General features: G+C 54.0%; 1 protein-coding gene across 2 annotated transcripts in view; it reads left to right on the top strand.

Annotated features, from left to right (window-relative positions):
- YJEFN3 (YjeF N-terminal domain containing 3) overlaps positions 1–24010 on the top strand; it is a 93472-nt gene that overhangs the window by 17018 nt on the left and 52444 nt on the right. The window contains exon 1 of one of the 2 annotated variants that reach the window (XM_078879255.1): positions 12452–12612. The exons of the other annotated variant lie outside the window; for it this stretch is intronic. Within the exon in view, the coding sequence (XP_078735381.1) occupies positions 12467–12612 (146 nt within the window). The 5' untranslated portion in view covers positions 12452–12466. Of the gene's footprint in view, positions 1–12451; positions 12613–24010 lie in introns of those variants that run through there. 2 annotated transcript variants of the gene reach the window in all.

Raw genomic sequence — 24010 nt, forward strand, 5'->3', positions numbered from 1 at the left:
CGTGTCCCTCGTCCTTGTCGGGTGTAATCGATCATTTCGGTGCCTCGCTGTCTCGCTCGCTGCGTCAATGTTTTAGTAATGAACCATCCGGGGACTGCTCTCTGCAGGGGTTTGGAGCTTTCATTTTCAAATCAGACGCTATTGGCCATATGCCGACCGTTGATGTGGATCAATGGCCATTTGCTATTCCATTATTTTATGATGGATAAAAACAATGTTTTATGTATGGACGCACGCACGCGTGTGTGTGTGTTCCTATATATAGTGGGGAGCGGTGGTGTAGCGGTTAGCGCGCTGCGCTATGAACCCGGCGACACGGGTTCGATTCCCGCTCACGGCGACCAACACCGGTGACGATTATCTGAACCGGTCCCGGGCCTCCCCTAGTTCGACTCAGCCTCAAATGAATACCTGGTGTGATGTGTACACATAGGCATTTGGAGACAAAGGCGGCCGGGCGTGGTGCTGGCCACAAACAGCACTTGCTCCAACAATCTGTTAAGGCTATACGGGGTCATCTTTTTCCTTGCATCACCATACAGAGAGTATGGTGGTTCATGCTGCCGCGCTGCGTTATGAACCTGGCGACCCGAGTTCGATTCCCGCTCACGGCCAGTAACAGTGGCGATTATTCGAACCGGTCCTGTGCCTCCCTGATGCCTGATTCGACCTAAACAAGAGGAATTTCTCATTTACTTGATACAGCAAGCGTGTTGTGACGGTTCCACTTGAAGACGGAGGCTTGTGTTGCCTCCGAAACGTCGTGATTTTTATTTTATTTTTATTTTACTTTTATTAATTTGAATTTTTTTACCTACGTGACTTTACCGAAAAAAACCTAAGAATATAAACAAGAGGAGCTGGTGCGATGTGTAAACATCGCCACTGGGGAGACAAAGGCGGCCAACCCACTCGCGCGTGCATATATATGGTGCGTTCCGTACGCAGTCATAAGCACAAGGCTGTGATGTACCGAATACGGAACCTTAGACCTGTAATGCACCATTAAAGCTGGAGTGTAATAATATTGCACGTGTAACAACATTACACGGTGCACGTGTGACACGTTGCGAAAGGTTCGTGGTTCGATCCTAGCAGCTGCCCTGATTAATACTCCGTCACAACACACAATGCAAAAACTCGATAGGAGTGCAACGTATAGGGAAGGTAAACAAATGACTTAATCAGCTGTCCTGATTACACATTTATTCTGGCCTGGACTTTTGCAGCTGTTTTAGACTAATTTCAGGGTGCTGATTCCAAATCTGATCTCAGATTTGCTCTATCACATCTCATTTTATGCTATCGGCATACACCATTTTCATTGATGTTATCCGAAATTAACTCTGTCACTTATGATTGCAAGTTGTTGCGAGTCAGTGACTGCTTTAGTGTTAAAATATGGTGCTGTATTTTTAGGATAGTGTGTTTCTAATATAATTTTATGTAGATATCCACATTTATTTAATATTTTTCTTCTGCAGTTTTTATTGAAAATGCAATATTTGATATCTCAAAAACCTGATGTGATAGACAAAAACTGACGCCAGATTTAGAATCAGCACCCCAAAATTACCTTAAACCGTTGGAATACCTTATGCCAGAAAAAGTGTGTTGACCAGTGTTATTACTCCGAGTCTAGCAACCGTAAATGCAAAAAATACAAGGTCGTTAAAGATCTCCTGTGCGCGTCATTCGCAAAGAGTGACTCCATGTCAAGTCCAGTTCAAGCTCTCTCGCTCTCTCTGTGGTGTCGCGTCTCTAACGTGCAGCTCAGCCGGCCTTTCTTGCGTCTGCTCGACGAGGTATTCTCACTTGAATTTATGCAGCATCGCGCCTAACATCGGCTGCCCGTGGGGTAATTCCCTAGTCGCTGAATTTGTTTAATCTATATCTGTGCAGTGTAAAAAAAACAAAAATGTGTTAGATTTATATATAGCAGTGTCGTCGTCTTTCGTGCAAATTGCATCGCTCGCGATCCGCCAGGGATCCGCAGACACGGGCCAGAATGCAACAGCAGGCGGTGAACCAACGCTACCAACAATTGCCCGAGTTCTGCGGTCCTCGACATATACACACACGAACACGTTTTCAGCCAACGAATGAGCGTTGCGTACGCGTGGCGAGAAACCGGAGCACTCGGGGAACACCCACGCGTGCGAGGAGGCAACGCTCGATCCCACACGGATGTAACAGATGGGGATTAGTCCGCGCTCTTGCTGTACCGCCGTCTCCTTAGCGAGCCAGGGGTACGGGGCTCTGCCTCGAGTTTCCACACAAAGTCTGCGCGGTGATCCACCAACCCTCCTCGCTGTCGCCTCCACGGTGCTGGATTAGAGACCACGTGTGGAGACGCCACCACCACCACCTCCTCCTCCGGCCATGGAGGTGTTTGGATGTATTTCGACGGAGCGGTCGGCACCGCGTACGCCAAGGTCATCATCAGCACTCATCGATCCACCGCTGGATGAAGGCCTCCCCAATCCGTCGCCATCTCTCACGCGGTCCTTCGACGCGTGTGACAAAGGCAAAGACCACCCGTATAGCCTTAACAGACTGTATGGGCAAGTGCTGTTAGCGAGTAGCACCCTTGGAGGCCGGCACTGTGTCACACGAGGTGTGACGAGTCGTTAAGACTGAGTGTGCGCTTGTTACGGGCTGTGGTGGTGTGGTTATGGTGACAGGAGAACAGGTTGGAGTGGTTCACGAGGGGCTGGGGTAGGGGTGGTGGTAGGGGTGGTGGTAGGGGTAGGGGTGGTGGTAGGGGTAGGGGTGGTGGTAGTGGTAGTGATAGGGGTGGTGATAGGGGTAGTGATAGGGGTGGTGGTAGGGGTGGTGATAGAGATAGGTGTGGTGGTAGGGGTAGGGGTGGTGGTAGGGGTGGTGATAGAGATAGGGGTGGTGGTAGGGGTAGGGGTGGTGGTAGAGATAGGGGTGGTGGTAGAGATAGGGGTGGTGGTAGGGGTAGGGGTGGTGGTAGGGTTGGTGGTAGTGATATGGGTTGGTGTCGTGATAGGGGTTGGTGCAGTGATAGGGGCTGGGGTATTGATAGGGGTTGGTGCAGTATTGCGACAGTGGCCGTGATAGGGATTGGGGGTAAGTCTTGTCGTAGCTGGAGGGCGAGTGCAGAGAGGACGTGCATGAGATCATCTACACTGCACAGTACTGTGTGTTTCGGGGTGCGGGACAAGGGGAACGATGACCACTCAGATGATTGAAATCGAGCGAATTCACTCTTTAGAGGGCGTGCAGGCGCGCTGCTGGTGGTGGGGCTCTAATGGTGGCTAGGAGATGTTAACTACCTCGCCTGGTATACAGGAGGTCGTGGGTTCGAGCCCGACCCTGACGCCTGTTGTCTCTCTCATCATCATCATCATTACGGTGGCTAGGAGATGCTAACTACCTCGCCTGGTATACAGGAGGTCGTGGGTTCGAGCCCGACCCTGACGCCTGTTGTCTCTCTCATCATCATCATCATCACGGTGGCTAGGAGATGTTAACTACCTCGCCTGGTATACAGGAGGTCGTGAGTTCGAGCCCGATCCTTATCCCTGTTGTATGTTTGGAGTTTGTGTGTCTGCTCTCGTCATCATCATCGTCACAGTGGCGAAATGTTAACTACTTCGCCTGGTATTCAGGAGGTCGTGGGTTCGATCCCTACCCTGACGCCTGCTGCTGTATATTTGGAGTTGGCGTGTCTCTCTCCCCGTGGTCTCGTGATTTTTTTTCCCGGATCCTCCGTCCGCTGTAAACCAGTTCGTTGAGCTGTCATCTGCGATTGGCAGCTCGCTTCCTCAAACAAAAAAAACTTTCTTGTATAGCTCGGTATGGCTTTACTTGGTGAAATGTTTTCGTGAGTTTTAATGAAGAGGGCATCATATTTGCGGGACAGCTGTCTGGCACGAAGTCGGCGTCACGCGGCTCGTTGCGAACTTTGAGAAGAAGAACTCCGAGAGGACGCGCTCCCCCCCCCCCCGCGTGTCATCCTGAGAGTTGGCCGCTCGCAACGCAGTGGGAATATTATAATTGGGTGGAGGATGTGAGCCAACAGCAGAGAAAGGAACGTTTCACAAGGATCGCCTCGTCAGCCGCAATGGTTACGCAAGTACTGTGTAGCCCATACTTACGTAATATTATATATATGTGTGTGTGTGCATGGTGTCTGTGTGTGGGTGTAGTGGGAGCGGTGGTGTAGCGGTTAGCGCGCTGCGTTACGAACCCAGCGACCCGGGCTCGATTCCCGCTGACGGCCATCAACACCCCAGTGACGATTATCTGACCCGGTTCTGTGCCTCCCCTAAGTCGACTCAGCCACAAATGAAAACCTGGTGCGGTGCCTAAAAAACATCGGCACTAGGGAGACAAAGGCGGCCGGGCGTGGTGTTGGCCACCCACCCCCTCGTGTGCCGTGCCGGCCTTCGTAGGTGCTCGCTAACAGCACTTGCCCCAACAGTCTGTTTCAGGCTACACGGGGGTTCTTTGCCTTGTTTGTGCGGGTGGAGCGGTGCTGTAAGACGTTAGCGTGCCGGCGACCCGAGTTCGTCTCACGGCCATCAGCAGCGACCGGTGACGATTATCTGAACCGGTCCTGGGTCTCTCCTAGGTTGACTCGGCCGCAAACGAGTGTGTATTCAACATCGCCACGAGGGAGACAAAGGCGGCCGGGCGTGATCCTGGCCACCCACACCCTCGTGTGCCCTGTCGGCCTTCATAGGGTGCTCGCTACTCGATCCCCAGCGGGTCAGTGCGCCGCATTGGCAACTCTGAAATCCAGCTACTTGGAGCTCCGCTGTCTGTGAATTTAAATTGATTCTCGAGCGGAGCGAGTCGCTGGTGGTGTGAGCCAGGACACTGCATCGTCTGTGCGTGTATGTGTGTGTATGTGTATGTGTGTGTATGTGTGTGTGTGTGCGTGTGTGTGTGTGTGCACGTGTGTGTGTGCACGTGTGTGTGTGTATGCGTGTGTGTGTGTATGCGTGTGCGTGTGTATGCGTGTTTATGTGTGTGTATGCGTGTGCGTGTGTATGCGTGTTTATGTGTGTGTATGCGCGTGTGCGTGTGTGTGTGCGTGCGTGTGTATGTGTGCGTGTGTGTGTGTATGCGTTCGTGCGTGTGCGTGTGTTGAACTTCTTTCGCACCGTGCTAATCGGTTGGCTACGTTCTTCGTCTCCCGAGTGGCGATGTGTTTTCTTGTTTACGTCACCGCGGGGGAGAGCGAACCGTCGGCCGAGACCTCGGATCGCGGCGACCTCCTCCACCCACCCCCCCCACACCGCGTCCTCTCGCCCCGCGGTGTTCGTGCGCAGGGCACGAAGACCCAAGGGACACGATCGTCCATGGGGGGGTGGGGAGTCCGGGGCAAACCCCACTGTGTACCTACCCCCCCCCCCCTTTGCCTTCAAACTAAACTGGAAGCATTACGTCTGACACTGTGATGTCGAAGTGGGCCCCCCTCTTCCCCCCCTCCCCCCAAAGCGCGGGGCCCGGGGCAGTAGCCCCGATTCGCCGTACATTTGGCACGGCCTCTGCTCACGGAGATATACAGCGCCAAGCGACTGAGTGACAGAGAGAGTGAGTGAGAGAGTGAGTGTGTCTCAGTGAGAGAGTGAGTGTGTCTCAGTGAGAGAGTGAGAGAGTGATGGAGCGGCTGAGAGAGTGAGTGATGGAGCGGGTGAGTGAGAGACTTTTGACTTTTAAACAACTTTTATTGCCGCCAGCAGCAAAAAAGCACCGGAGGCGATTCCAATATGAAAAAACAGTCGCCAACAAACAAAAAGAAACAAACGTTACATATCATTACAAATCTACGTGCTGTGGTGCTGAAAGCACCGCACACAACACAAAAGACAAAAGTCACGTGGTTGTGGTGTCATCGCTCACGCCACGGTGACGAGCGAGCGTTTCAGAAAGTGAACACGAGGGTGCCGTCCACGCTGGTGCAAAGGGCCTTTCCGGCTCCCCAGCGTTCGAAGAAGACGTGCACATCACCGACGTGTGTGTGGTACGCGTGCTCCAGCTGGAGCCGCGCCTTAAGCAGGCCTCTGAACACCGGAAGCACAGAGCAGCCGTCAGTATCACCCTCCAGCATCTTTTTCCTCGTTCTGTACACCGCCATCTTCGCTTGCGCGCAGGCGAAGTTGGCGAGGTCATGGCGCTTGTTTGCCAGGTAAGGCACTCCATATACGAAGCTGCTGTTGTAGAAAGGCACCCTCAGTTTCCTGAAGATGTCCCCCAAAAGGCGGAACATTGGCTTGAGCCGATGGCAGTGTAAGTATTGGTGGGGCAGATCCTCCCTGGCACCGCAGGAAATGCACAAGTCTGTTACCCCTGGCGAGATTCGGCTGAGCCACACGGCCGATGGCAACGTGCAGTGTACCAACCTCCACTGGAGGTCACCGCAGCGTTTGGCTACTGGGAGACTTGTACATTAGTTTCCACTGGGGGGCGGCTGCAATGAGGGGAGAGAAATGGTCTCTCCATTTTGTGTCCGGTAGGTCGGCTAGGTCCCGGGAATGTATCACCTTTACGCAGCCACGTGTAGAGCGCCTTGACACAGCACGTGTAGAGCGCCTTGACACGGCCACGTGTAGAGCGCCTTGACGCAGCACGTGTAGAGCGCCTTGACACAGCACGTGTAGAGCGCCTTGACACAGCACGTGTAGAGCGCCTTGACACAGCACGTGTAGAGCGCCTTGACACAGCACGTGTAGAGCGCCTTGACACAGCCCGTGTAGAGCGCCTTGACACAGCACGTGCAGAGCGCTGTGTTTGGGGCGCTCTTGAGGGGCACGTTGCTGCAGCTTCGGAGCTTCAGGAGCTTACCGGAGTCGCTGTGGCCAGGGGGGTTGGCGCAGGAGAAACACAACTCTGGGAAAGAGGAGGGTGGGGGGGCCGCCACCATCCTCCGGTGCTTCTAGTTTAAGGCGCAGCTCCTTCATGGCGCGGAGTACGTCTCGCAGCAGCTTCTCCCCAGCGAGCATGGAGCGGAGCCCTGCGGTGTTGGCGATCTCAGCTGCGGTCTTCCACTTGGGCTGGTGGGCCTGCACGAGGTGGAAGACTTTTCGCAGCCCTGCTGATGTGAGGCGTAGAGGCAGGGTCCTCTCTCCTCTGATTCCCTTGAAAAGGTTGTCGCAGAACAAGGGCTCGTTCAGGAACTGCGCGAGGTCGTAGGGCGCGCGTGTTCTGCTCCACTCGAGGCTCCGCCACGCGTCCAAGAGGCTCTGGTGATAACCTGGCAGCCTTGTGTAGTCGACCAGGCTCAGGTCCATCAGGAAAAGCTCCTTTCCGTACCCCAGGCACCCCCCTGCATTTCTCAGCAGGGCGAGGGCCGGCAACTTCCAGGGTAGCTCCTCCCGGTCGTACAGCAGCCGTCTGACAGCCATGAGCCTGAAACTCATGATCCTGGCGGTGACGTCTACCAGACCCTGGCCGCCCTCGCTCACCGGCAGGCAGAGAACGCCCGGCCTGAGCCGGTGCTTCCCGTGCCAGACGAAGTGAGCGAGTGAGCAGTTGACTCTGGCGAGTAGCCGAGCAGGAGGCTGGAGGGCCTTGGCTTTGTGCCACAGCACGGATGCAGCCAGGGTGTTAGCGACAAGCACTCGTCCCCTGAATGACATCTGTGGTGCGAGGCGTGCCCATGTCAGTAATTTAGCTTCAATTGTGTCGGCTAGCTCGGTCCAGTTGTTCAGAGCGACATGTGGTTTCCCCAGGTAAACCCCCAGGTACTTGACTCCATCGTCCCGCCACATGACTCCTCCTGGGAAGAGCACAGAGCGAATGCCGCCTTGCAGCCCTAAACACGGGGCCTCGCACTTGGGCCAGTTGACCTTGGCGGAGGAGGCCCTCTCGTACACTGCAACCGCCTGGCAGAGCGTGGATACGTCATGTGCGCCGTTGAGGACGACGCATATGTCGTCTGCGTAAGCCGAGAGTTTGACGACTGTGTTCTCAGGTCCCGGGACTTTGAAGCCAGACAGATTTCGTCTCAGGTGGCGTAGCAGTGGCTCAATGGACAGGGTGTACAGCAGCCCCGAGAGGGGGCATCCCTGTCTGACCCCCCTCGTCACAGGGAACGGGGCGCCGAGCCGCTGGTTTATCTTCTCTCAGTGAGAGAGAGAGGGAGTGTCTCAGTGAGAGAGTGAGAGCGGGTGAGTGAGAGAGACAGTGTCTGAGTGAGAGAGTGAGAGAGTGATGGAGCGGCTGAGAGAGTGAGTGATGGAGCAGATGAGTGAGAGAGAGAGCGAGTGAGAGATAGAGAGTGAGTGAGTGCGATAGAGAGCGAGTGAGAGAGAGTGTGTCTCAGTGAGAGAGTAAGAGAGTGATGAAGCGGCTGAGTGAGAGAGTGAGCGAGAGAGTGCGACAGAGTGAGTGAGAGAGAGAGAGAGAGAGTGAGTGAGAGAGTGAGTGAGAGAGTGAGCGAGTGAGTGAGTGAGCGAGAGAGTGAGTGAGAGAGTGCGACAGAGTGAGAGTGAGTGAGAGAGTGAGTGAGAGAGTGAGCGAGTGAGTGAGTGAGCGAGAGAGTGAGTGAGAGAGTGAGTGATGGAGTGGGTGAGTGAGTGATGGAGCGAGTCTTCCCGCTGGGGTTCACGCGGGGTTCACGCGGTGGGCGCAGGGCTCACTGCCAGGGGCGCGCGGTTGAGCCGGCCGTCACGTGGACTTCTCTGAAGAGGGGCGGTTGTCCGAAACGTCGAGTGCAAACGAACCCGCTGTGGCTGTGCCGCACGTGGCCTGTAGTAACCCAGCATGGCGGAGACAGCAGCGGGGAGGGGGTTTGGTGGATCACAGGAACGTTTGTGAACGCTCATTCTCTAATCTACGCTAAAACTAAACTATTGTTTTTATTTTACCAGGTAAGGCCCACTGAGCTATGTAGATTATTTTTTCAGAAGCGACCTGGCTGGCACGCATGATAGCTCAACGAACATGGCTTATCGGACATTTATAGCAGCCAAATCATCTGCTTGTTTGTGGAGGGGAAAAAACGGAGGACCCGGAGAAAAATCCACGCGACCACGGGGAGAGAGAGAGACACGCAAACTCCAAATATACAGCAGCAGGCGTCAGGGTCGGGATCGAACCCACGACCTTCTGTGTACCAGGCGAGGTAGTTAACATCTTCTAGCCACCGTGATGATGATGATGATGAGAGAGAGACACGCAAACTCCAAATATACAGCAGCAGGCGTCAGGGTCGGGATCGAATCCACGATCTCCTGTATACTAGGCGAGGTAGTTAACATCTCCTAGCCACCGTGATGATGATGATGAGAGAGAGAGAGACGCAAACTCCAAATATACAGCAGCAGGCGTCAGAGTCAGGATCGAACCCACGACCTCCTGTGTACCAGGCGAGGTAGCTAACATCTCCTAGCCACCGTGATGATGATGAGATACATTCAAACTCCAAATATACAGCAGCAGGCGTCAGAGTCAGGATCGAACCCACGACCTCTTGTATACCAGGCGAGGTAGTGAACATCTCCTAGCCACCGTGTCGCCCCTCTTCTGACGCCACGCGTCGCGTTTCCTGCTCCAGCCCGAGAGACGCTCGGGCCAAATCATTCGGTGGAGACATTCTAAGTCCCCGGATGATAGGGCCCGGCGCTGAGCGACCTACTTGCTGTACTGCGTGGCTAATCTGGCCGTGTGCGAGCGATCGCGGGCGGTGGGCTCAGTGTGAGTTGTTCGCGAACGCAGCTGCTTCTCCCGCTAATTGGGGCAATTTTCGCCCCACAAAGCACGAAATTAATTAATTTATGTATCGAACTGTGAGAGAGCGAGAGAGAGAGCGCGCGAGTCTGTTTTGTGTGTGACTGCGTGTCTGTGTGTGTTATGTGTGCGGCTGTCTGTGTGGTTGTGTGTTCTGTATGGAGCTTTCTGTGTGTCTGTTGATGTGTTCTGTGTTTGGGTGTCTGTGCGTATGTGCGCCTTCGCTAACAGCACTTGCCCCAACAGTCTGTTAAGGCTATAAGGGGGATCTTTGTATTTGTGTATGTGTCGATTCCTGCTCACAGCCAACACCAGTGACGATTATCTGAACCGGTTCTGGGCCTCCCCTAGGTCGACTCAATCTAAAAACGAGTACCTGGTGCCGTGTGTGAACATCACCACTAGGGAGACAAAGGCGGCCGGGCGTGGTGCTGGCCACTCACCCCCTGGTGGCGGCCTTCATCGGTGCGACTCGCTAGCAGCACTTGCCCCGACAGCCTGTTAAAGGCTACACGGGGAATTGTGTCTTTGTCTCGCGCGTCTCGAGGCCTTGTCTACGATCCAGCCTGGGAGGGAAGAGGAGGCAGGAGGAGGGAGCAGGGGAAAAGGGTGGAGGAGGAGGGAGCAGGGGGGAAGGGGGGAGGAGGAGGGAGCAGGGGGGAGCAGGAGGGAGCAGGGGGGAGCAGGAGGGAGGAGGAGGGAGGAGAAGGAGGGAGGAGGGAGCAGGAGGGAGCAGGAGGAGGAGGGAGGAGGGAGCAGGAGGGAAGAGGAGGGAGCAGGAGGGAGGAGGTGGAGGTAGCTGGAGGGAGGGAGCGTGGAGAGTGGTGGGGGGGAGGCGGGATTATGGAGGTGGTCCGCGTCGATGGAAAGGTCACTCCGCGGCGCGCGTAAGCCACGCTCCCCGGGGAATCCCTCTAAAATAACTAAACTCGCGTCGCTCTCACAATGAACATGGGACCCGCACAAAGCGCGCGCGTGCGTCCGCGTGCGCGCGCGTGGGGAGCGGTGGGTGCAGTGGTTAGCGCGTCGCGCTGCAGCCTCCGACGACCCGAGTTGGATTCCCGCTCACAGCACAACGTCGGTGACCAATGTCCGAACCGGTTGTGGGACACCCCCTAGGTCGACTCAGCCTTAAGTATTTGAGTATCCTGGTGTGGTGGGGAGACAAAGGCGACCTGGCGTGGAAATGGCCACCCACCCCGTGTGCCATACTGGCCTTGACAGCTACTCGCTAAGGGCACTTGCCCCAACAGTCTGTTAAGGCTATACGGGGGATCTTTGTATTTGTGTGTGTGTCGATTTCCGCTCACAGCCAACACCGGTGACGATTATCTGAACCGGTTCTGGGCCGCCCCTAGGTCGACTCAATCTAAAAATGAGTACCTGGTGCCGTGTGTGAACATCACCACTAGGGAGACAAAGGCGGCCGGGCGTGGTGTTGGCCACCCACCCCCCTCGTGTACCGTGGCGGCCTTCATAGGTTCTCGCTAACAGCACTTGCCCCAACAGTCTGTTAAGACTATACGGGGGATCTTTGTCTTTGTGCGTGCGTGAGTGAGGGTGCTGCGTGTTGAATCTGCATTGCCAATTTGTAATTTGCGGGCGAGTGGATAGAGGGGTGGTACCAAGGCTGTAATTACCTCTCCCCGAGTGATTGCTCGAGCAAGGGGAGACACTCGCCGAGGTTAATTGGAGTCTCTCCCGCACATGGCAGGCATCTCACACAGGGGGGACGAGGTGGGAGCTTCTTCGTCGTAAATACATGAAGAGGCGGCGCTCGCGATAGCGAAGTTTCGTGCCGCCAAACTCACGATGGGATCTCTAGCCCCCAGCACCCACGTGGTCCAGACTCACCCCCCCCCCCACCGCATCTCCCCCCCCCCCCACCGCGTCTCCCCACCCCCCCCCACCGCGTCTCCCCCCCCCCCCCACCGCGTCTCCCCCCGACACCACAATCCATCTCCCGTTGGCTCCCAATCCAACCCCCGGATCGATTTCACGATCGTCCCTGCCTGCCTCTCCCCTCTCATCTTACCCCGCTCTCCCTCCACGCACTCTCCTACCTCTCCACTCTCATCTCACTCTACTCCCCTCCACGCACTCTCCTGCCTCTCCCCTCCCCTCTCATCTCACTCTACTCCCCTCCACGCACTCTCCCATCTCACCCCTCTCATCTCACTCTACTCCCCTCCACACACTCTCCTACCTCCCCCCTCTCATCTCACTCTACTCCCCTCCACACACTCTCCCACCTCTCATCTCACCGCGCTCCCCCTCCACACACACTCTCCGCTCCAGCAAATCAAACCTTTTCTGCTTTCGCGAACAGCACTTGCCCCAAAAACGTCTGTTGAGGCTCTACGGGGTGGTTCGACCTTTACCTTTAGATTGTTGTATTTTATTTTCCGCGACCGTGAGAGGCGTTCGGGGCAGCGGGAGGAGATTCTGAAACTCGCTCACTCTCCTGCTCGCTCACTCTCCTGCTCGCTCACTCTCCTGCTCGCTCACTCTCCTGCTCGCTCACTCTCCTGCTCGCTCACTCTCCTGCTCGCTCACTCTCCTGCTCGCTCACTCTCCTGCTCGCTCACTCTCCTGCTCGCTCACTCTCCTGCTCGCTCACTCTCCTGCTCGCTCACTCTCTCACCCATCATCTCGCTCTCCAACTCACTCAATTGCCCGCCCGCCAGCCCGCCCGCCAGCCAGCCGCGCGCTCGCCGTATTTTTAGCACGCACGCCGCGAGATCACGGGCAATGAAGGATGATTCCGCGTGGACGAGACGGCAGCAAGACAATTAATCGAGGCGCCCGCCCCGAGGGAGGTTGCCGCACGGCGCCACGCGCGCGCAGAGGAACCCGGCGAGAGGTCGCGCGCCTTCGCTTGGGAGGTGGACAACAACTCCGGAGGTTTGGTGGACGACAACTCCGGAGGAGGAGGAGGTGGCGGGTCACAGCCAGCCGCAAATTCTTACGCGTTTTAAATATTTAGTTTTGGGGGGGGGGGGTGTTTTTGTTGTTGTAACAATGGGAGCTGCCATTTGTCACGCTGCCCCCTCTTCCCCCTCCCTTTGCTGGACATCTGTGAAACAATTAACCCGTAAAAACAAAGTTTTTCACTATAAATCCTTTATATGCGTGGCGGCTAGAGTCCTCTTGTCCTCTGGCTTGAGATGGCTGCCACCTATGGGTCAGATGATTGCCTGCCACCATTAAGCAATTGGTAATTAAATATTTAAAAAAAAATCCTAAAAAGTGTAACATTTTTGAAAATTTTCACGAAAATAAATTGTCACGCACAACGAGTCTGTGTGCTAAAATGTCAGCTCGATTGGATCACGGGAAGTGGGTTCAAAAACGACCGAAAAATTTGTACGGTCGTAAGCGCGCAAGCAAGCAAGCAAGTGAACTTAATATAAAGGATTTAAAAAATTAACCCGTAAAAACTAAGTTTTTCACTATAAATCCTTTATATGCGTGGCGGCTAGAGTCCTCTCGTCCTCTGGCTTGAGATGGCTGCCACCTATGGGTCAGATGATTGCCTGCCACCATTAAGCAATTGGTAATTAAATATTTTTTTAAAAAATCCTAAAAAGTGTAACATTTTGGAAACCAATTTTCACGAAAATAAATTGTCACGCACAACGAGTCTATGTGCAAAATGTCAGCTCGATTGGATCACGGGAAGTGGGTTAAAAAACGACCGACAAATTTGCATGGTCGTAAGCGCGCAAGCGCGCAAGCAAGTGAACTTAATATAAAGGATTTGCAAAGAGCTTTATAGCTCGACGGGTTTCCTCCAGTTTACATCAATCTGATTCTGAGCCACGTGACCTGCCAATCTGAGCCACGTGACCTGCCAATCTGAGCCGCGGTGCCTCGCTACCTCATCTCCTTTAGTCCTGCCCCCCCCCAACCGCTACCTCATCTCCTTTAGTCCTGCCCCCCCCCAACCACCCCGCCCCCACCCATAATTGCTATGCTATTTAAATAAAAACAACAATTTGATTAACCTTGGCCACAATATTTGGACTTGTCTTCATATAACAATGCATAGATTTCTGTTTATGTGATTGTGGTTAATGTTGTACTTTATTAATCCCTAATCTCTGCCATTACATACAATGAAACAAGAAAAGATAAAAAAAAACAGAGCAATGTAATACAATACACTATTAGACATTATTGTAACAAATAAATAAAAAGTCCATCCCATGTGTTAGTGACTTTAAAAATATTTTAGGCAAAAAATGGCTGGAAATTAGTTTTCAAATTTTGATTTTTTTTCAAACACACACTCAAACACACACTTAAACACACACACAAACACACACACAAGCACACACACAAACAAACACACACACACACACACTCAAACACACACACACTCAAACACACACAAACACACACTCAAACACACACACAAACACACACACACAAACACACACTCAAACACACACACAAACACACACACAAACACACACACACAAACACACAAACAAACACACACACACACAAACACACACACACTCAAACACACACACACTCAAACACACACAAACACACACTCAAACACACACACAAACACACACACAAACACACACACTCTCGCGTGGCGTAGCGTCGTGGTGTCGTGGTGGCGTTACGCAGCCGCCCCGTGACGATGCTCGCTGCTTCTCGGGTGTGGTACCCTTTGATAACAAATAAAGTGAATTAAAAAAACATTAATGTGTTTTTATTAAATTCACTTTCTTTGTTATGATTAATTTTCGATCTACGTGACTTTAGCGACAGAACCAATAAGATGATGGTGATGTTGATGGTGGTGATGTTGCGGATGTACCTGCATAATGAGGAAGTGGGAATGTCCACGTTGATGTTGATGATGCGGAATGGTGAAAAATGAACCCCACCACCCCCATCGTTGGATCTGCGGTTAATGTTTCATTCGATCCCAGCTCTGAGAATTTCAGCGGGTTGACTGTCACGCAGAGGTCGCAACCGGGTACCCGATACCCGTACCCTACCCGATACCCGGCTACCCTTACGGGTACCCGTTTGCGACCCTGGTGCGGCCGGGTACGGGTAGACCGTGAGTCACTAGTGAGTAACCGTTTGTCACTCATTTCCCAACGTCTTGTCTCTTCTCACAATTCAAGTTCCTAGAATCAACCCACCCGCGCCTGCAACATGGCTTCATCCCAGAGGTCGCAATCAGGTACCCGATACCCGTACCCTACCCGTACCCGGCCGGGTACGGGTACGGACGGGTACAGCCGGGTACGGGTGCGTGTACCCGTTTGCGACCCTGGTGCGGCCGGGTACGGGTAAGGAATCAAAACCCGTTTGCGACCTCTGCTGTCACGTCAACGCTGCGCTTGGGGTTGGGCACCCCCCTGTACCACCCTCCTCGCGGCGCCCCTTGGCACCTCCGCGGCAGATGGCACATCAGATGGCGCATCAGCCAGCCACGCTCGCAGAGGGCGTGGTGGCAACTTCCTCATCCACCTTTGTGGCTCTGTGGCCACATGTAGTTTGGGCCAAGGGGTTTCCCCTTAAGCCCCCCCCCTCCCCAAAGACCTCACAGACATTCTGTGGAAATTTACAGCCTTAATCCTGGGAAGAGAGGGGGGGGGGCAGATCGCATCGTCTTGTTCCCCCCCCCCCCGTGTTTTATTGTTTGATGGTTTTAAAGATACAAAAATCCCCCGTATAGCCTGCACAGACTGTTGGGGGCAAATGCTGTTAGTGAGCAGCACCTGTGAAGGCCGTAACAGCACTCGAGGGGGTGGGTGCGCTAGCACCACTCCCGGCCGCCTTTGTCTCCCCAGCGGCGATGTTTACACACCGCACCAGGTACTCGATCTAGGTGGGGGGGGGGCTCAGGACCGGTTCAGATAATGGTCACTGGTGTTGGCCGTAGAGTTGGAATCGAACTCTTGATCGCTGGGTTCGTAGTGCATCACCCTAACCCGCTTACAACAACGCTCCCCACAACACACACAAAGGCAAATATCCCCCGTGTAGCCTCCACAGACTTTTGGGGCAAGTGCTGCGAGCGAGCACTCACTTAAGGACGACACGGCACACGAGGAGGTGGTGTTGTCAACGCCACGTCAGGTACTCGTCTTTTAAAAGACTGAGGCGACCTATGGGAGGCTTTGAACCTGTTCAAATATGTTTCCTGAGCAGGAATAGAACTCTGAGAGCACCGGGTTCGTAGCGAAGTGGGCTAACAACAACAACAACACTACCACTACCCCAACAAGAAAAACAACATTCCCCGTAGATCAATATCAAGACTGTTGGGGTAAGTGTTGTTCACGAGGGACCTATGAAGGCTGCCACAGCACACGATGTGGATGGGTGATGAGCACCACGCCCGGCCGCCTTTGTCTCCCTAGTGGCGATGTTTACACACCGCACCAGGTTTACTTATTTGAGGCCGAATCGACCTAGGGGAGGCCCAGGGCCGGTTAAGATAATGATAATCGTCGCTGGTGTTGGCAGTGAGCGCGAATCAAATTCGGGTCGGTAAATGTGTTACGTGTGTGGGAGGAGGGGGGAGGGGTGGCTAGCTGTGATACACGCGGCTCAGAAGGAGAGTGAACTTGGGTGGGACACAGAGACGCGTGGTGGTGTAGGGCCCATCCCCAGTAGGGCCCCACCTTTAGCGCCTACTTTTGCTGTGGGGGAATCGAGGGGGGAGGGGTGGGGGGGGTGGCCCTGCATCGGGCCACACGTGGGGCCGGTGCAGGCCACGCGGACGCTGTCCCGCTCGGGGACGAGGGTCATCCCACTGCTGCTGCTGCCCGACAGTAATTGGCACCGCCAAGGCTCAGAGCTGAATCCTACACTCCACGTGGCAAATCACCAGGGCGGACACGTGTGTGTGTGTATGTGCTCGTGTACCTATCGCTATGTGTGTGTGTGCGCGTGTACCTATCGCTATGTGTGTGTGATATGCAAATTCTTTTGTCAAGACGCTCTTCGCTCCTCCATCCCAGCATAAATAGTCGCTCCAAGCCTGGAGCGTGCCATTCAGACTCTGTCTACTTGACGGACCTGTTCTCCACCTGAGGACGGCTGCTTGCGTTGTGGCCGAAACGTCGTGACAATTCTTTTATTATGTTTTATTTTTATTATTTTATTACTTCCCTTCTACGTGACTTTACCGAAAGAACCAAGAAGATGTGTGTGTGTGTTCGTGTACCTATCGCTATGTGTGTGTGTGCGCGTGTACCTATCGTTATGTGTGTGTGTGTTCGTGTACCTATCGCCAGAGGTGTGGACTCGAGTCATGTGACTTGGACTCGAGTCAGACTCGAGTCATGAATTTGATGACTTGCGACTCGACTTGGACTTGCATAACAATGACTTTGTCCCACCTCTGAGATGTGGACTCGAGTCATGTGACTTGGACTCGAGTCAGACTCGAGTCATGAATTTGATGACTTGCGACTCGACTTGGACTTGCATAACAATGACTTTGTCCCACCTATGCCTATCGCTATGTATGTGTGTGTGTGTTCGTGTACCTATCGCTGTGTGTGTGTGTACCTATCGCTGTGTGTGTGTGTTCGTGTACCTATCGCTGTGTGTGTGTGTTCGTGTACCTATCGCTATGTGTGTGTGTGTGTTCGTGTACCTATCGCTATGTGTGTGTGTGTGTTCGTGTACCTATCGCTGTGTGTGTGTGTTCGTGTACCTATCGCTGTGTGTGTGTGTTCGTGTACCTATCGCTGTGTGTGTGTGTGTTCGTGTACCTATCGCTATGTGTGTGTGTTCGTGTACCTATCGCTGTGTGTGTGTGTTCGTGTACCTATCGCTATGTGTGTGTGTGTTCGTGTACCTATCGCTATGTATGTGTGTGTGTTCGTGTACCTATCGCTGTGTGTGTGTGTGTTCGTGTACCTATCGCTATGTGTGTGTGTGTTCGTGTACCTATCGCTGTGTGTGTGTGTTCGTGTACCTATCGCTGTGTGTGTGTGTTCGTGTACCTATCGCTGTGTGTGTGTGCGCGTGTGCGTGTGTGTCAACATCGCCATCCCTTTGTGTGTGCCGCGCCGGCCCTCGTACGTGCTACTTGCTAACAGCACTTGCCAACAGCACTTGCCAACAGCACCGCCTGTCAAGGCGGTACGGGGCGGCAGTGGAGGCGGTCTTTGGGGGACGTCTTTCGCTCTGTGTGGGCGCGTGGTTGACCCTTCGTGTACGAGCTGCACCGGGCACAGCGAATTCCGCGAGATTTCCCGATGCGCGGTTGTCCACGGGGCTCAGCGTTTGATTTGTCTCGAGCCAGAGCGAGCGGCAGGCACTGAAACCATCGACGAAGTTCTCTCCGCTGCTGGTCGCTGCGTTAGGCCATTGCTGCCTTCCTCCCGATAGAGCCATCTGACCTCTTAAGGTCAAACGCAGTCGGCAGTAGCTGATCCGAGGTCTCCCCCTTGGCCACCACTCCACCGCCCGTCTCGGTCACCCTTCCTCCCACATCCTGCATCCTGTCCCGCCCATCACAACCTCCTCCCGTTCCTGATTACATCCACATCACTTGCCACTCTCTAATATAAACGTCTGAGTTGCTCCCCCTATTCTCCTCCATCCTGCACACGTTTCCAATTGTCTGCAAATGTACGGTCACTTTTTCATGCACCACACATTGGTAAGACACACACACAAGACAAAGATCCCCCGTATAGCCTGTAACAGACGTTTGGGACAAGTGCCGTTAGCGAGTAGCAACTACGAAGGCATGCACGGCCACACGATGGCAAGCATCACGCCCGGCCGCCTTTGTCTCCCCAGTGGCGATGTTTACCTACCGCACCAGGGACTAATTTGAGGCTGAGTCGACCTAGGGAAAGCCCAGGACCGGTTCAGATAATCGTCACCGGTGTTAGTGGCCGGAATCGAACTCGGATCACCGGGTTCGTAGCGCGGCGCGCTAATCACTACACTACCGCTCCCTCACACGTGCACACAATGACAAAGATCCCCCGTATAGCCTGTAACAGACTGTTTGGGGCAAGTGCTGTTAGCGGGCACCTATGTGCCCGCGCACACACACACGTGCACCGATACCCGCCATTCGCCACTGATTGACGGTGTCGTCACCACGGCGCCTGTGCCAGGCTAGGTGCACTTTGAGGCCACGTGCAGTTGTCGAGGGCTCGCTGGCAAGAAGGTCACGGGACAGACCCAGCAGGGGGCCGTGGTGCGGCTGACTGAGATGACTGGCAAATGCACCAGCTTGTACCCCCCCCTCCCTCCCCATACTGTGCCAACTTGCTGCATTTTTCCACACGCACGCGCGCGCGCACGCAATCACTGGGTATAGAAGTTATATTCTTAGCGTTTTTGCGGTAAAGTCAAGTAGGTAAAAAAATTAAATTAATAAAAGTAAAATAAAAAATAAAATAAAAATCACGACGTTTCGGAGGCAACACAAGCTTCCGTCTTCAAGTGGAACCGTCACATCACGATAGCTGTATCTCACTTGATACAGTGAGATACAGCTATCGTCGTGATTTTTTTTTTACTTTTATTATATTTTAACTTTTTAAAATATAATAAAAGAATATGAATCCTTGCAGTCACGAAAGCTTCAAATCTGGTATAGAAGTTGTTTATTTTTAAAGACGACTTGGAGAACGAGACACAGGGAATGGAGGAGTTGTGAGTGTTCGGATCGCCGTGCGTTTGTCCGTGACGGCCAAACCCGGCGCGTTCGGAGTGAACTCGATGATGGTGGTGGTGGTGGGGTCACGGAATTCACGACCGCTAGGCCGCTGCACTTCTCGCAACAGACATCAACCACGCCGTGGAACAAAGACGGCCGTCTGGAACGCTCTTCTTTCCGATGCTGGGAAGCCCGCTGAAGGTGCTATGCACTTTGAAATCATCATCATCATCTCGATTGAAAGCTCGTTCCTTTCGAGATGCTTTAGTTTGTTGTCCTGTCACAATCACCTCCGATTCGCACGGTTGGCCGTGTACGGTGCGAAAGAAGTCCAACATGTATACGTGATGGTGGTGATGTTGAGGAGGTTACCTGCATGGTGAGGCAGTGGATGATGATCACGTTAATGGTGGCGATGTTGATGATGCGGCCGTCTGGAACGCTCTTCCTTCCGATGCTGGGAAGTCCGCTGGAGTCTACAACGCACTTTTAAATGCTCTGGATTGAAATCTCATTTCTTTAGAGCTGCTTTTCGTGTTTAGTTTATGGCCCCCCCGCACCTCCGATTAGCACGGTGGGCTACGTAGAGTTGCGACAGAAGTTCGAGATACATCGATTGTAATGGGGGCACCCCCAGTGCCAGCTGTCCCTGTGCGGCAAGCATGCCTTTGGTTCCTTAGAACTCGCCTCTCCGCACGTTGATGCCATTTCCACCGCGAGCCTTGGACAATGCACACTCGCGCGCGTGTAACATGCCAAGCCATTGCCTTTAAACGGCAATGGTACTAAACAAATACACAAGCAAGGCACCGATCGTCGCTGGCCTTTTGGGCGATGAGCGTTCAAGATTCCCCAACAATGAAACTTATTCAGCGATTGAACAAAAAACAAACACAACCCGATGAAACTGTTTTGCATAAAAACAATGAAGCAGCGGATTGTCCCGCTGCCTCCCGTCGACGGCTCAAGGCGAGTGGATTAAGCGCACGGCGGGGGGATTACGCAGCGCGCGCGCACACACACACGCACACACACAGACGCACACACACACACAGACACGCACACAGACACACACACGCGTGCGCACACACACGCGCGCACAGACACGCGCACAGACACACGCACGCGCACACACACGTGCGCACACAAACACACACACGCGCGCACACAAACACACACGCACACACACAGACGCACACGCACGCACCTAGACGCACAGACAGACAACAACAACAACCGCCATTCGCCACTAAGTGGCGGTGACGTCACCACGACGCTTGTGCCAGGCCATGTGCACCTTGAGGCCACGTGAAGTGTCGAACGCCCGCTGGCAGGAGGTCACGGGGCAGACCCAGGTGCCACGGGTCGACTGACCGAGATGACCGAGATGACTGGCTGATGCACCACCTGTGCCCCCTACTGTACCAACTTGCTGTGCTTTAGCCACCCGGCGCTCCGCTCGTTGTTGTGAGCGTCGCTCCTCCGCCCTCCGTTGTTGTTGGAGGGCGACTGCCTCCAACTGCCCAGTAGCGTCCTTCACGAGCCTCCTCCACTGAGGCCGATCTTGACACCGCTGGTACCAGTCATCGGCAAGTCCACTCAGCTCCACGTCCTCCTGTACCACATCACTCCATCTCTTCTCTAGCCCGTGCCGCGCCCGTTTAGCCCCCTCGATCCGGCCGAACAAAAGCTGTTTAGGCATGCGGTGGCTGGGCATGCGGGCTACATGACCCAGCCAACGCAGCCTTGCCTGCCGGAGGAGCTCACTGATGGGACTTTGCCCAGATCTTTCAAGGACTTGTGAGCTCCTCACACAATCCAGCCTGGTTAAACCCAGGATGGATCGTAGTCAGGCCAGCCTAAATGTTTCCAACCGGCGAAGATGCTCCACTAGGGGGGTCCACGTTTCGCAAGCGTAGAGAAGGGAGGGAATGACCGTGGCCGAGAAGACCTGAAGCTTCGTGCGGAGCGACAGACCAGGTAGCTTCCACACAGCGTTACGCAACCGATGAAAAGATATTGCCGCTCGACTGATTCGGAGTGAGACCTCTGCTGATAAACTGGAGCCGGTCATAAGCACACTGCCCAGGTATGGGAAACTCTCCACTCTCTCCACAACTGCCCCATCACCAATTGGGAGTTGTGGGGGTGAAGTGTCCGATGGTACAAAATACCCAGGCAGGTGCTTAGTTTTGGAGGGGCTGATGGTAAGGCCCCACCTCTTAGTGGCACGCTCCAGTCTCAGCAGCAGCGTCTCCAACTCCTCTTCTGAATGAGCAGCTATTACCAAATCATCGGCATACATAACGTGGTTGACCAATAGGGAGCCATCCCTTGATCGCACCCGGGCGTCGATCAGCCTCCCATTATATCTGTACCAAATGGAAATTCCCCCGGTACAGCTATTGAAGGCTTCACGAACTACGCAGTCGAAATAGATGTTAAATAATGTGGGAGCCAGAGGACATCCCTGTCGCACCCCAAGGTGTACAGGGAAAGGCTCCGACTCCCGGCCACGTAGTTTTACCCGGGCCCGCTCACCATCATGAAGGTCCTTAATGATCGTGAGCAGAGGGTCAGGGACTCCGAAAGCACGAAGAACAACCCAGAGCCCAGTCCTACTGATGGTATCATCGGCCTTGACCAGGTCAATAAAGCAGAGATGTAGGTCTTTTTGGAATTCCCTACACCTCTGCTGTAGCAGACGGACAGAAAATATGGCATCTGTGCAGGACCGCCCTTTCCTGAAACCGCATTGGGGCTCCGCAAGCCTCTCCTCAGCGTGCCTAGCAAGGCGATGTTGAATAATCCTTGCCAGGACAGACGCACACAGACGCACACACAGACACACAGACGCACATAGACACACACACAGACGCACACACAGACGCACACACACACATAGACGCACACACGCGCGCACGCCGAGCGAGCCACTTTAATCCCCGGCGCGGAGAGACCGCGAGATAGCGACGTGGCCTCCTCCTCTCTCTGCAGGGAAATGTCAGCCGAGGGCTGGCCAAGTCGCATCTCGCCCTTGGGGGAGGAGCAGAGATGGTGGGGTGGGTTGGCTTGGGTGGCAGTGCGCCTGTGTGTGTCCACTGACGATTATCTGAACCGGTCCTGGACCTCCTCTAGGTCGACTCAGCCTCAAATGAGTACCTGGTGCGGTTGTGTAAACATCGCCACTGGGGAGACAAAGGCGGTCGGGCGTGGTGTTGGCCACCCCCTTGTGTGCTGTGCCTGCCTTCATAGGTGCTGCTCGCTAACAGCACTTGAGGCTATGCGCGTTGGACGCACGCGCTAATTGAAGGCGATGTCAACTCTTGACCGCGCTCGGGCTCCGCTTGGGTTTGCTGCTAATTTGGCGGACGCATACTGGATGTGGTGTGCCGAGTCGCCGGCGCAGACACACAGCCCCGGCCAAAATGAAGCCGTGCACGTGATTACAGTGTGTGTGTGTCTGTGTACACTGTAGGGTGGTTTACATGAAGCGGACCACAAGTCACAGCGGTTACAAAGGTAGTTACCATTCTTATACCATCACTGGCCATTTGTAGATGTAGCATTGACCAACGATGGCTTAATATCAACATCATCGTCATCAGCCACGGGCAATCCACAGCTGGATGAAGGCCTCTGCAAGCCGACGCCGTCACCTCTCGTGATCCTGCGGTGCAAATTATCCATCCGGCACATGCAGCGCACAGTCCGGTTTCTTCGCTCCATCTCCAGTCGGACGCGTTCCATGCCTCGGCCGTCGCTCCGTTGTTGTTCTTCGCGGTCCCGCTGTCGATCGCCAATCTTCCAGACGCGCCTCTTGCGCGAGGCCAATCGTTTGAACCGTATGTTTTGATCGACGTGGTTTTACAATGTGGCAGTAAAAAAAAAACGTAAGTACGTTTAAGCGTTCGACGTTTTATTGCTGCGTTTGAAAGGTTTGATTCGTACCAAATGTGCGTGTGTTTTTTTCTCTCTCGCTTGGCCCACATCAGAGTGCGCTAACCGCTGCGCCTACCGCTCGATTACCCCCGTCAGTCCCATCGATCCCTGGGCGCCGTGGTGGCTAGGAGATGTTAGCTACCTCGCCTGGTATACAAGAAGTTGTGTATTTGATGCCGACCCTGACGCCTGCTGTATATTTGGAGTTTGCGTCTCTCTCTCATCCTCATCATCATCATCACGGTGGCTAGGAGATGTTAACTACCTCGCCTGGTATACAGGAAGTTGTGGGTTTGATCCCGACCTGACGCCTGCTGTATATTTGGAGTTTGTGTCTCTCATCATCATCACGGTGGCTAGGAAATGTTAACTATCTCGCCCGGTATACAGGAGGTCGTGTGTTCGATCCCGACCCTGACGCCTGCTGCTGTATATTTGGAGTTTGCGTGTCTCTCTCCCCGTGGTCGCGTGGATTTTCCTCGGGGCCCTCCGGTTTTTCCATCCACATTGAGAATCAACATCACGCGTTTAGAGCATTTGGCAGCTGTACATTTCCACGTGACCGCAAGGCACTTCGTTGAGCTATCATTTGTGGCCAAATCGTTTCTGGGGGGGAAAGAAAAGAAGAGCTATGGAGTATCCGATAAAATAATTTCACCAGGCCTGACCTGGTGAAATAAAATAAAA

This window comes from Lampetra fluviatilis, chromosome 53 (genome assembly GCF_964198595.1).
Source record: "Lampetra fluviatilis chromosome 53, kcLamFluv1.1, whole genome shotgun sequence".
Lineage (NCBI taxonomy): Eukaryota > Metazoa > Chordata > Hyperoartia > Petromyzontiformes > Petromyzontidae > Lampetra > Lampetra fluviatilis.